This window comes from Equus przewalskii, chromosome X, assembly GCF_037783145.1.
Source record: "Equus przewalskii isolate Varuska chromosome X, EquPr2, whole genome shotgun sequence".
NCBI lineage: Eukaryota > Metazoa > Chordata > Mammalia > Perissodactyla > Equidae > Equus > Equus przewalskii.
In genome coordinates, this window is record NC_091863.1 from 86305677 (window position 1) to 86319745 (window position 14069).

The following is a 14069-nucleotide window of genomic DNA, read 5'->3' on the forward strand; positions in this document are numbered from 1 at the left end:
CATCTGTAAATCTCAATGAGAATAGAGTGAGAATCAGGCATGGGATAGGAGTCAGTCACCACCTGGCAGACACAAGCAGAAGTCACATGTTTATCACACGTATTCAACTGAGAAAGGGCTATCAATCATTCAGAGCAAAGTGTCTGCCATCCTCTGAGAATTCACTGGTTTCTTGAATGGTCTGCCTCTCAAATCCTGTTTTCTCTCTTAAGGTTAAAAGTCATATTTGTTTACTTTTAAAGAATAAATAGATTTGGCTGCTTGATAATGGAATGGACTCTGTTTTCCATTTAAAATTCTAGAGGATGAACACATTTTTTTGTAGGCTTTCTGATTATGCTAACCTTATTTGGTTGGTTATATATCAGACTGTGTGGCAGAGAGAAAGATATCTGAGCTGTAATACAATTCCTTATAATCAGCTCCAGACAGCACCAGTAAACCTTCAATTAAATTTCTAATGGTTCTCAGTAATATACATACATTTATAGTTAATATCATAACATTCTTTCATAATGGTGGGGGATGAATACCCCCTCTAAAGATAATATAACTGTATAGACTTAATATATTTCTGATTATGAAAGTTATATATATTTAAAATTTTAAATAATACCAAAATTAGTAGAATTGAAAATAAAAGTCCCCCATAATGAGAAAGATAGAGATAGAGAGACATGCGGAGGAGAGACAGTTTGAGATGGGCTTAAGTTCAGAGATGAAATAAGGGCGAAAGATGTTTTATACATATTACTTGGTAATAAAAATCAGTAATTTTACATTTGATGATGTCATTCTGAGAAGCTTTCATTAAAATATCTGAATCACATGGTCCAGAATCCTTGAACCAGAACTGGCAGAAACTTCTGAATCCATGCAAGCAGATTCACAGATTGACCCTAGAAAATACCAATAATTGAGGGAAGGATAAAGGAAGAGGAACTGAGAAGGATATTCAGAGATGGGAGGAAATCATAATAGTATCTACTGTTGCAGAGAAGTAAAGCAGGATTAGGGTGCAGAAGGAACCTTTAGATTCATCCATTAAGAAGTCTCTGGTGACCTTTGGAAGAGAGCAGCTTCAGTTGCATGGTAGGGGCCAACACCAGATTGAAGAAAGCTGAGAAGCTAATAGGAAGTGAGGAAGAAAAGGCAGTAAATATAGATTGTTCTCTGACGAAGTTTAGCAGAGAAGGAGAAGAGAGGAGATGGTTGTTGAAGAGGAAGCAGAATTTGGGGATTTTTTTTTTTTTTTAGTATAGAAGACACTCAAGAATACTTTCTAGCTGATGACAAGGACCCATTTATTTACTCATGTAATGTTTATTGAGTGCCTACTGTGTGTCACTAGAGCTAATGAACAAAGAGTACAAAGGTAGTCATGGTATGGGCCCCAAGGGGACTTTTAGAAATGAGTGCAGGCATTTTTAGTTACAGGATGTATTGACATTTAGTACTCAGGGGCCAGGCATGCTCTAAATCCTGCAATAAGAGAGACAGTCCTGAAAAATGAAGAGTTGTCCTGTCCTGAACAGAAGGTGCACCAGTCAGCAGTATTCCATGCTCTTAATTACTCCCTCCTTCTTGAAACATGTTTTCTTCTTTACTTTAATGCCCCACTCTCTGCTGGTTTTCCTCAAAAATCACTGGGAATTCCTCATCTCCTTTGGTCCCAAATCACTGGCTCTTCGTCTCCTGTCTGAAGTCCTCTAGGTCTCTGAAAAAGACCTATGTCTTTTTTTCTCTATTCTCTTTCCATCTAGTCCCGTGGCTTTAAATACTATTTATCAATCTAGTCTTGACCTCTCCCATGAGCTTCAGATTCTTATAACCAATTGCTTACTTCTCATCTCCCACTTGGTTATTAGGCAACTCAAACCTAACATGTCCAAAACAGAACTCTTGATTGTCTTTCCCAAACCTCTTTCTCATTGATCATCCTCACCTCAGGAAATGGCAACAATATTTACCCAACTGCACAAGCTAAAAACCTAAATCATCCCTCATTCCTCTTTCCTTTATACCTCATACGTAATCCATCAGCAAGTCTTCTTGGCTCTACTTTCAAAATATATTCTAAATCCATCTAATTTTCATTACCACCACAACTACCATCACATTCCAAACCACCATCATTTCTCATCTGGACCATTATGATTCCCTCCTGACTCATTTCCCTCCTTCCATTCTTGCTTCCTTGTAGCCTTTCTACAGTGTCTAACGAGATCCTTTTAAAAAGTAAATCAGATCATGTCACTTCTTTGCTCAGAACCCTCAATGGCTTCCTATTGCACTTAGAACAAAATCCAAACTCCTTATCTTAACCTTTGAGGCTCTATATGATCTGAACCATACTTAGTCTTTCAGTTTCCTTTAATACCACATTTTTTCCTTGTTCATTATTTTCTAGCCACCCTGGCCTTCTTCATGATCCTTCAATATGTCAAATTATTTCCTGATTCTTTGCTGTTCATTCCACTTAGAATGTTCTTCTCTCACATAACGATAATTGTACCTCCTATTTCTTTGTTTAATTGCATCACTTAGTACCTCCAGAACTACATTACATAATAGTGGTAAATATTGGTCATTGTTTCTTATTTCTCACTTTAATTAGAATATTTCTGGTGTTTCCTCATTTGGCCTGATACTGACTTTTTGGTTGTGTATTAAGGAACTATTCATCGATTCTGATTTTATTAAGAGTTCTAAGCAAGAATGGATGATGAATTTGGTCAAATGCCTTTTTAACATATGTGGAGATCATATGATATTTTTACTTTTGATCTACTGGTAAATTATATTAAATTTCCTAATATTGAACCATCCTTGCATTCATTCATTTATTCATTTACTCAACAAGTATTTATTGAGTGCTTACGAGGCACAGTTACTATTCTAAGCACTGAATATACTGTAAAAAAAACACAAATATCACCTCCCTCACAGAACATACTTTCTAATAGGAGATATAAAGGAACAAAATAAACACATAAATTTTATTACACATTGGAAGGTGATAAATGCTATGAAAGGGAAAAGAACAAGGAGAAGTGATAGGGAGTACTAGGATTGGTAGTGGCAGCAATTTTAAATAGTGTAGTGAGGGAAGGCCTCATCAAGAAGGCAATACTTGTGCCAAGACTTGAAGGAGATGAAGAAGTGAATGTAGAATGTTTAAAAAAAAGTTATCTAAGTGGATATTTAAATCACCAAGATTTAAGACAAAAGTCAATGTTAGAAACATCAATAGAGAACAAAGAACTATTCTTAGAGAAATCGGGGTGGGGGGTAACTCAGGAATTGGTAGATGATTGCAACAATGAGGGTATTGGTGGTATAGTGTGAAGACTTGAGATTTATTTCAAAAAACTGGAGGGAAGAGCAGGCCCAGTGATATAAGGAGGATGGGAGGAAAAAAACAGGCATCAACTGAGAAGACTACAAGGGAAGCAGTGTCATCAAGGGAGATTCAGATTTCAGTTAGTCTAAGAAGTTGGAAGAGAATATTCAAAGAGGCTTATGAGATAAGGGATAATGTACTATGTGTTCCAGAGGACCTAATGGAAGGGTTTCATGAGTTGATAAGGGGTAGGAAATGGAAACAAAATAGGAGATATGAAGATCCAGATGGTAATTATTAGGTGATAAGGAAGGACTTGGGAATCTGAGGCTTCTTGTGTTTATTGACGGATAGAGATAAAAGTATAACGAATTTAGTTCTGGTAGTCTCAAGACAGCTGGTGGTGGTGAGGCTGTGAGTGTTTGGGGGTAAGCGTGGGTGCCAATAGAGGTACAGAGGTCCTATAGATGAGTGGTCTTACTCCAGAATGCGTAGAGCTTACTCTTAACTCCTGTGAGAGAAGAGTCATGCTTCTATCATCTTATAAGACAGGCATGGCAATATAGTACTGGAATGTTTCAAAATGGTAACATTATAGAAAATTTATCCATTAATTTAAAAAGATATGTATTGGTTTTATGCCCTAGTTTTGGAAAACACATAACTCTATGTTTTTATTCTATTTAACTTCACAGTGAGGATCCATCACCTTTAGATTTTTTTCATTTTCCTACAGATTACATTGCTCATGACAGTTTTTATAAAATACTTATAAAATTATAAAATACTTAGCTGCAGTTGAAAAAATATCTCACTTGTGCTTCCATAGTTAAACAATGGGAAATTAAATCACTGAAGCAATTCAAAATGAGGCTTACCCAAACTTTTTCTGTTAGTCAAAATATCCTAATGTTGTTAAGTTTCAAAAGGAAACTCAAATAGTCTTAACTTCTTTGCTAAGAATCAAATACTATATTGGTGGTGGTTGCTGTATCTCTGTCAAATAAAAATGTTTTTAAGTATCTAGAACCCATAAATTAAATAAGAGTATCTTCCAAAGAGTCAGCCCAAACCCTTCTGTATATCTTAAGGTTGACTGAAATTTCAATAAATACCATAGACTGGCCAAGTTACATATAAGATGTGTGTCACTTATTCTTCTGTTCTGGTAGTGAGGAAGTGACAATTCAAGAGGAAATCTAGAACCAATGACCTCTATGGAACACTTGCTATTTGGCCTTCTCATTTTAATTTTCAAACATAATATGATCATAAATACTTATCTGAGGAGCTGGGGAACATGTATTAATCACTTACAGATTATAGGAATATGATCTCCCCAGGAGCCATCTTGTTATATAAATCTATCATAAGAACAAGACAAGAAAGAGGAAACTTAAAACTCAAAATGAAGGGCTGGCCTCATGGCCGAGTGGTTAAGTTTGTGCACTCTGCTTTGACGTTCAGGGTTTCGCAAGTTGGGATCCTCGGTATGGACATGGTACCGCTTATCAGGCCACACTGAGGCGGCGTCCCACAGAGCACCACCAGAAGGACCCACAACTAGAATATACAACTATGTACTGGAGGGCTTTGGGGAGAAGAAGAGGAAGAAGAGAAAAGATTTGCAACAGATGTTAGCTCAGGTGCCAATCTTTAAAAAAAAAATCAAAACAATAATCACGCATTAATGATCCCCCCCCCCAAAGGCTTTAGTATTAAGCCAGCTCTGTTACAACACATAGAAGAGGATAAACGAAGGACTATGAGAACAATTTATAAGCAATTTAACATAGCTTTACCTGTCCGGGGAAGCCCCAAAATGTATTCCCAGAGACTGAGTAGTTTTGACTACTTGCCTGAAGACAAGCTGAAAGTGGGAAGAAGGGATCTCACAAACCTTAAATTAGTGAATTTTTTTCCTTTTCCTTTTTATTTACAAGGCCAGAAGGCAGAGGTTTGAACTGAAGTTAGTGATGGGTACTGTGGTAGCCAGCCTACAAGATGGCCCCCAATGATTCCCACCTCCAGATATTCTTCCCTTGTGTAGTTCCCTCTCACATTGAACAGGGCTGACCTGTATAACCAATAAGATATTACAGAAATGAAAAAGTATAATTTCTGAGGCTAGGTTAAAAAAAAAACACATTGGTTCTGCCTTGCTCTTTTGGATCATTCACTCTGGGGAGAAGACAGCTGTTGTGTCATAAGGACACTCAAGCAGCCCTAAACCCTGTGGAGAAGTACATGTGATGAAGAACTGAGGCCTCCTGCTGACAGCCATGTGAGTGAGCCATCTTGCACGCAAACCCTCTGGCCCCAGTAAAGCCTTCAGATGTCTGCAGCTAGAGCCAATGACTTGACTACAACCTCATGATAGACCCTAAGCCAGAACTACTTAGCTAAGCCACCCCCAAATTCCTAACCCACAGAAAATGTGTGAGATACTGTTTATTGTTGTTTTGAGCCATAAATTGGGAGGAGGTGTAGTTGGTTTTTGTTAATAAACAATAAAGAACTAATAGTGACAGAATCAGAATTCAAACCCAAGTTTGACTCCAGAAGTTGAGCTCTCAAAAGGTTGAAAGTTTCCCAATGAAATTTTTAGCAGTTTTCCTTAGTTTACCTATTAAAATAATTTATTCTTTGAAATAAATTCTATTTGCCTCCTATGTAAAGAGAGGAACATCAACCCGTTTACTTGCTTGTCAGTGACATACTGTATTTACTAATGTGGGACAAGTTAGGTCTTGGGTACAAACAGTTAGAAGTCAATAAATAATCATGTCTATTTTCCAGGAATTCATTAAAAGTATTTCTAAAGAAATCTGATTCATCTTTCAGGAGGAGTTTTTCAGTTAAGATTCCTCATTGAATCTTCCATCTTATGAGATATTAATGCGTACCATTCCACTTAATTTATTCCTTTTCCTGTCCTTCCTCTGAAACCATTTTAGTACACAATTTTAATTTCCTCAAGAGGAAAATTTAGTGAGTTGTTTCTTAATTACCCTTCACTGGAGTTGCAAATGATTTTAAGAACCACTTTGAAGTTCTATCCAGAAGTTGTATCTAAATTTCACGTAAGTCATAATTTTTTTCCTTCCTCAAATGTCATTTCGACCCTGGGGAAATAATCTTTTTCCTTGAGAGATGTAAATGTTTCAGACTAAAGAAACAAATATTTATATCCCTTGGTCCAGGTGACATGAATCATCCTGCAACTAAAGGACATCTAAACTTGACTGTCAGATCTGAATGTTATTACAGCAAAAATGAGTCTTTCTTTGTCTGATAGAATGCTCAATGACTTTGAAGTAGAGCACCTATAACCACCTCTTTGAGAAATATTCTATTTCTCTCACTTAACGTATCTCTAATTATGAAGATTTGAATTTTCAAAATATCAATTAGGAGATAATTCTTTGTTTAATGAAAATATTAACCATAGGCTATCTTTAGATAGTAGGACCTCTAGGGCTCTATTTACAAGTATTTTTATAGAGAGAATTAATAAAGTAAAATATAACTCACAGACATGTATTAGTCCACATACTTTATATTGCAAAAACACTATTGCCTACTTTAGGCTTCTTACGAGGAATTCCATTTTTTTCACATTACTTATTTGATATGTATTTCCCTCATAACCTATTGCTTTTATCCTTGCCAGTCCAGCTCTGAAATCAACAGATGTCCAATATTTCAAGTCTTCTAGCTCATTTTAGAGAAGGTTTCATAATTTACCTTAACCTTAGGTTGTTTTTTCTTTGTTTATGGAAAACATATGCCGTGTCCTCTCAGATAGATAGATGGATAGATAAATAGAGAGATCATCAACTTCTCTCAAAAAGATAATTAAGTTAGAGTGAGGGCTGAGACTTTGTGTTGTGGTAAAATACACAGAATATAAAATTTACTGTTAGTGACATTTAGTACATTCACAATGTTGTGCAACCATCACCAATATCTAATTCCAGAACATTGTCATCAACTCAAAAGGAAATTGTACTCGTTAAATCGTCACTCCTCTTTACTCCCTCCCCAGCCTCTGGCAACCACCAATCTGTTTTCAGTCTCTATGAATTTGCCTATTCTGGATATTTCACATAAATAGAATTCTACAATATGTGGTTTTTTGTGCCTGGCTTCTTTCACTTAGCTTAATGCTTTCAAGGTTCATCCATATAATAGCACTTCATTCCCTTTTATGGCTGAATAATAGTCCACTCTATGGATATACCACAGTTTGGTTACCCATTCATCACTTGATGCACATTTGGGTTATTTGTGCCTTTTGGCTATTATGAATAATGCTGCTGTGGACAAAAACATTATGTACATGTTTTTGTTTGGACACCTGCTTTAAATGCTTTTGGGTATGTACCAAGGGGTGGAATTGCTAGGTCATGTAGTAATTGAAATGAGACATTTTTAAGTGAAATCTTATGAAACCAACAAATAGCCCCTGTTTTTGTGTGTAAGGGTCATATTGTTATTTCTCTTTTGTTATATTACCAACTTTTCTATACTCCTACATTTCTCTAGGAAATGTGGTATGGGAGTTTATACCAGGAGATTACAAGACAAAATCACCAACCCACACCCAACATGAGAACTAGCCATTTTTTATACAAAGTAACCACTGCCATTAAGGCAGTTGAAGGTCCCAACTCTAGGAGGTGCACTGGTATGCACCTTCAGACAATGAAGGTTAATGGCAAATAACCAAACTCTTTCTATATAACTTTGGAGTCAAACCCTAGACAAATTACAGACGGCTCTCCTTGGGCCACTCACTAAACTTCTGTATCTCAGTTTCTCCATCTGTAAAATAGGGGTAATAATCTCTGCGTCTCAAGCTCATTCTGAGGAAATAGCAGAACCTGGCACATAGTTAGCACTTAATAAATGTTACTTCTCAGTTCCTCATATTTTCTTATGCTCTTCAAATTAACTGTTCTTCAAGACAATGGTATTTTTCTTCTCATTTTCTCTTTCAGGTTAAAATTAAACTGCCAAATACGAACCCTTCTGAAATTGAAATTGATGTCCAGGAAATGATCCTTGACCTTCGTACTCCTAATAAGTGAGTAAAACTTAGAACTAAAATAATGTATTAAAATACTAATGAATCTTTAGTCAATATTCTTTTTCAAAGTGTACATCGTGATTTTGCATCACCCCTAAAGTCTGAAGAAAAGTAAAAAAGTCAGTTAGCCATTCAGATGTTTGATCTACATAATATAAATATATTTGGAAATACCTAGATTTTTTTCTACTTTGCATCCATACATTTAGAGTTGGTGGATACTACCGAAACACAGTCCTTGACCTTCAGATATAGTTTGCTTATCTGTCAGGAAAAATAGCTAGAGGTGAAAAATCCAGGTGTTAAGTATTGCATGTGTTTTTCTGTACAGTGATAGCACAGAGGAGCAGTATCTTTAAACTTTTTAGATACTGTGGGCTTTAAGGTTAAATTTGATTATATTCATCTAAATATCAACAAAAAATTCTTGTCATCAATTACGTAAAACAAAAATTCTAACAGCTAATTATCACTAGATCCTCAAGTTGTGTGAATACCTTTAAATATCATACAGATGATAATGGAATAATTCAATTAAAAATTTGGATATTTTCAAAATAGTCTTGTTACTACACAGCTTCAAATCATGTTCCCAAAACACAACACAGGCAGTAAAATTCTGGTATAAAATGTTGATCCTGAAACCTGGATAAATCAGTCTTGTCTCTCAAAACTAGCTCTATAAAAAGGGAATCGATGGAACCTGGTGTGTGCTAGATAAAATATCTAAATATCTCCTTGCTTTGTCCACTTTTCATCTGGATGTATAGCGGTGAGCACACTTTGGTTGATTGCAGTGGTTCTTTCTCTGTAACTCATAAACATTTCAAACCAGCTGTGGGGAGCAGTCAGCTGCTGGCACATTCTTTTCTTCCAGTATCAGTACCTATCATTCTCCTTTGTTGATCTTAGGGCTTCAAGAAAATAAAAAGTAGATCCCTCGTACAAAGGATTTCTATGTGTAAACAACCCAATGTTCATACATAGCTTAACCTTGATTGCTACAGTGGATGCATTTACCCCAAATGATCTACAGATGAATATATATCAAATGTTTTCTCATTGCTTATATAATTTCAAAAATGTATTCTCACAAAAAAATTGTCTCGTGTTATAAAAATTACATCCATTATTTCTACCATTCACTTCAAGGAGTATTGTAATTTTTTCATTGCATATTATACATACATTTACTCTTCCACAAAAGCTTTGCAAGGAAAGTTGGTTAAATGAACACTCAATCTTCCATGATATTTGTGTGCTTGTTAAAAGCACACTCATATCTACACACCATGGTATTAATTTCCCTTCCCCTAGCAGTTCTCACTGTCTCCATCAATCTTTAGGCAGCTGCTCTGGCTGTGCTGTCATTCCAGATACCTATCAGAGTCCACTAAATGAAAGACTCACACAGAGATACTCTTCCACATAGAATGTAGGCTGCACTAGGTCATTTGGCTCATACCGCACTTATATATTAAATGCTCAGTGCAGAAATGTACTCTCTTAAGAAAAAATTCATTAATTAAGATAAAAGACAAAAGATAGAATTAAGGTTTTAACACCTTTCCTAAACACTAGAGCCTTCTTGGGAGAGATGCTACTATCTGAAATTGTATTATTGGAAATGTATCTTCTTTTTGAGTTTATTGATATTTACATCAACTTTCTTTAGTTTCTAATTTCAACACCACTATGTATGTAACACTATGTTTACTCACTCCAAGAAAGATAAGAGAGGACATTCTGTTCATGTATCTATATGGCAGAAAACAAGTGAAATCATTTTAATCAAATCGACTAATAGTATCAGTCAAATTGCATTATAATTACCAATGAAAACAAGACATTTAACATTATACAACCAAAAGAAATAACACACTTTACTGAATTCTTCATTTTTTTAAACTGGTTGTTTTGGCATGTAGATTCCTAACATGGAATAGATGGAAAGGAGGAAAGATGGGGGAAATTGGATAATTTCCCACAATCTCTTGTCTTTTGTTTTCATATGGGGTTTTACTGTTTTTCTAAATGAATTCTAAGAATATCATAAATGAATACCTTGAATGTGATAGTAAAAACGCATTCTAAAGACAAGCATGAGCTAATTTTTGGTCGAGTTCTGCTTTAGCTGATTCTCACCTTTGCTGAGCTCCTTTAATTCAGCTTGAGAGTTGACTGATGTCCAAAGACATTGATACCTAAAAAAAGTTTTCTAAATGGAATAGGGAATTGCAGCTCAGTGGCTATTTCTGCACTTTCTTTGAAAATAGCTGTGTCTCCAATAGGAAACCTTAAGAAGGCCATATCTGTTTTTAACTCAGATATGTAAATAAAATAATTTATTAATAATAATAACATGAAATAAAAACTGCATTATGTGAATATGCACAGAACAAGGTTGTCTTTTAAAAAAATCTCTTGCAAGCAACATCAACTTGAATTCTCAAATGTAAATGTAAGTATGTAACTCTCTAGAGTTCACTGTATAATTTTTTTGTTTTTCCTTTCATACATTATTGTTTGCATTTAAATAATCTCTAACAAAAATTAACACCGAATAAACATTTGATCAGTGCCTAAACTGTAGCTTCTTAAAAAGCAAATATATTATCAATGTAGAGGTAGAGGGATTTGGGTTTAAATGTTTACTCATATTTTTAGTACTAATCTATAGTAGTTATTCAAATACCATTTTGTGGAGACTTATTTGCTTTTCATTCATTTATTTATTCACTCAACAAACATTTATAAACTCTTCTGCTAGAGACTAGGGGGACACCAAGATAAGATACACTCCTGTCCTTGAATGAATTGTACATGGAGAGGAATTTGTAGAATTTTGTTTTGTTTAAATATAAATCTCAGTTCAGATAGCAGACAGTAAAACAGACTAGACAAAAATACTTCCCTTCTCCTAAGAGCCGAAATAAGTTGCACAGGTGCTATTGTTCAGAGTTTTAGTATGTGAAGCCATACTACTAAGGACTGGACAGAAATGCAGGCATAGATGGATCATTCCAATGGCCACTAACTGTCTCCTTTGAATTTATTTCCCTCTGGACAGAGAAGTGCACATTATCATTGGAACTCCTTCTTCAGCTGATTTATACTTGTCTTTTGGTGTGATGAAGCTACCACCACTGAACTTTGCTTTCCTTTTAAAGTGAATGTATTATCATTTGTAGAATAAGGGATAAAGCAAATCGAACTCTAGCACAACCTATGTTGTAAACAACTTTAAAAAGGTAGACTCTATCAATTTTTTGCACCCATTTTTTTTTGAGATGCCAAATATTACAGGCTACATTAAAATACATTACTTCAGATGAAGAGAGCTGTTTCTCCTACTCCAAATATCTGGAATGGGACAAAAGTCACAGAAAATTTCTCCTTTAGGTTCCAGAGATGTGTGATAAATAATTTTAATGAGCCCAGTTTCCTGAACTTAGGTCTTTGCAAATGAGTAAACAGGCAATTGATTTTCAAGGGTTTTGTTTTCAAATACTAGTTCTTTATACAGGTATTCAATAAGTACCCCTAAAAAATACCAGTTTCCTTTGCTGATTTGGATCTTATCCCTTCTAAAAGAGCTTTTCTGTCCACTTTTTAGAGAGATACTCAAGCTTCTCTGCTGAGAATGTGAGGTAACAAGTGTTTCATGCATTTAATTTTCTTCAGACACCAGCATGTGCTGACCCCATGCATAATTCAGATTCATACCACTATGACAGAATTATGGATGTCTCATCCCAGCAATGCATTTAAGGTATACAGCTATCCAGCAACTGAGCCATAAACTGCAAAATAACCCTGCAGTCTCTCCCAGGGAGTTCTTGTCAATGTGTAGTTGAAAGAACCAGAAGCAAGCAGAGAGAAGCGCTTTCATTGATCTGGTATTGAAATCCTTCCAAGCCTGAGTTTCAATGACTATACCTGTAGAGACTCAGCCTGAAGTTGTGCCAGCAGAATTATTATAGAACCATTCCAATTTTAAAATTTGTATCAGTCAGCTACATTCCATCTGCACCTAAGTATGACTGGCAACACATCTATCGAACCAACTGAAAGTTGCAGAGGTTTTATTTCTATGCCTATAAACATAGCCTGAGACTATGTTTATATTATGCAAAATGAAGTCAATTTAGAAAAAAAGGGGGTGGGAATCAAAACCACTGCTTGGATTTTTAAGGCCAAAAAACTAGTATACTATTTGTGTTATTTAGGTGTAATTTTGACCCAGTACTTATACTGTCTAAATATTGTTTTTTGGTTCCTAACATTCCAATGTTATGCTGCTTTTCATTGCCTTATTAAAAGTGATATCTTCTTGATAACACTTTAGGAAGCTGATTCTAGGTTTTTCTTTTCTTTTGTTTTTTAGGAAGCTCTTGATAACCCTTCCCCATCCTGTGGAATGCAACAGTGCCAAAGCTTTCTATGTCCAGGAGACCGAGACTCTCGAAGTCACCATACCTATGAAGAGAGAGTTAGATTTTGTTAATTTCTTCTGAAAATACATGAATAAGTGGTAAAAGGGCACTGAGAAATAATAACACACTTTGAAAAAGTTGGTTAATGTTTTCTATCTTCTCTTTAATTTTCTGACATATTCGGAAAGGGCTTGAATTCAATTATAGTGATATTCTGATCATTTACAGTCATTTCTATTACTCTGGTAGGAAATATTGTTTTCTCATATTAACAAGCTATTCCATTTTTATAGTGATAGCTGGATAGAATTTGTAGGTTAACCAGTTAGATTACTACATGGTCAATTAACCAAAATATGACCATGAAATTGTTAGTCCACTTATTTTAGTAGTCTGAAGAACTTCAGCCAATTAATTGTACTATGATACAATCAACTGCATAGCAATTGGTCATATTATCACCAGAAAAGTTTATTTGGTTGTCTTTTCATTGATTTGATTAAATGATTTATTAGAGTGTTCTCTCTTTAGGCTCTCACTATTGTTCTGGAATATACAAATAAAGGATTATAAATAGTTTGATGCACCATATGAACTACGTGTTTTTTACTTGAATAAGAAAAAGTCTTGAGTACACAGTATTATTTGGCTTCCCCAGTTCTGCTCTCAATGTTTGGATCTAGTTAGGTTAAAAATATTTTTCCTTTTGTGCAATAACAGTTATTAACAATGCTTTTTGGGGTACTGTGTTTATATTTAGTAATGGAAATCCTTGACATTTAAAAGGAATATAAAGAAAAGAGTGACACATTTACAAATCCTCTTCCCTTTCATTTCCTATGTTTATTCTTAATTGGAAATATCTGTTTTCATGAATTATGCCAATGCCCCTTACCTCTTCTGTACTGTATTACATAAGTTTATTTCAGAATTATTTATGAATAAATTATATTTTAAAGCTTGTGTGACTTTGCCTCAGACATCACTGTAGAACTGTGGAGTTACATTTTGAAAATTTTGAAAAGAGCAAATTTTGAAAAGAGATGAACAACTGGAAGATATTTATTTCGTCTATGTGAACTATTAAGGGATTAAATACTCAAGCAGGTATTTTCTAGACTTAATTATGCAGATAACTACTGTGCATCTAGTTTGTGACTAGATCAAATAGAAGGAAAAGACTGAGATTTTGCAAAAA

General features: G+C 35.0%; 1 protein-coding gene across 3 annotated transcripts in view; it reads left to right on the forward strand.

Annotated features, from left to right (window-relative positions):
* DNAAF6 (dynein axonemal assembly factor 6) overlaps nucleotides 1-13834 on the forward strand; it is a 35930-nt gene extending 22096 nt beyond the window's left edge. For all 3 annotated transcript variants that reach the window (XM_070605175.1, XM_008509161.2, XM_070605176.1), the window contains exons 6-7: nucleotides 8347-8432; nucleotides 12823-13834. In XM_070605175.1, the coding sequence (XP_070461276.1) occupies nucleotides 8347-8432; nucleotides 12823-12952 (216 nt within the window). In that variant the 3' untranslated portion in view covers nucleotides 12953-13834. The remainder of the gene's footprint in view (nucleotides 1-8346; nucleotides 8433-12822) is intronic.
* The last annotated feature ends 235 nt before the right edge of the window (nucleotides 13835-14069 follow it).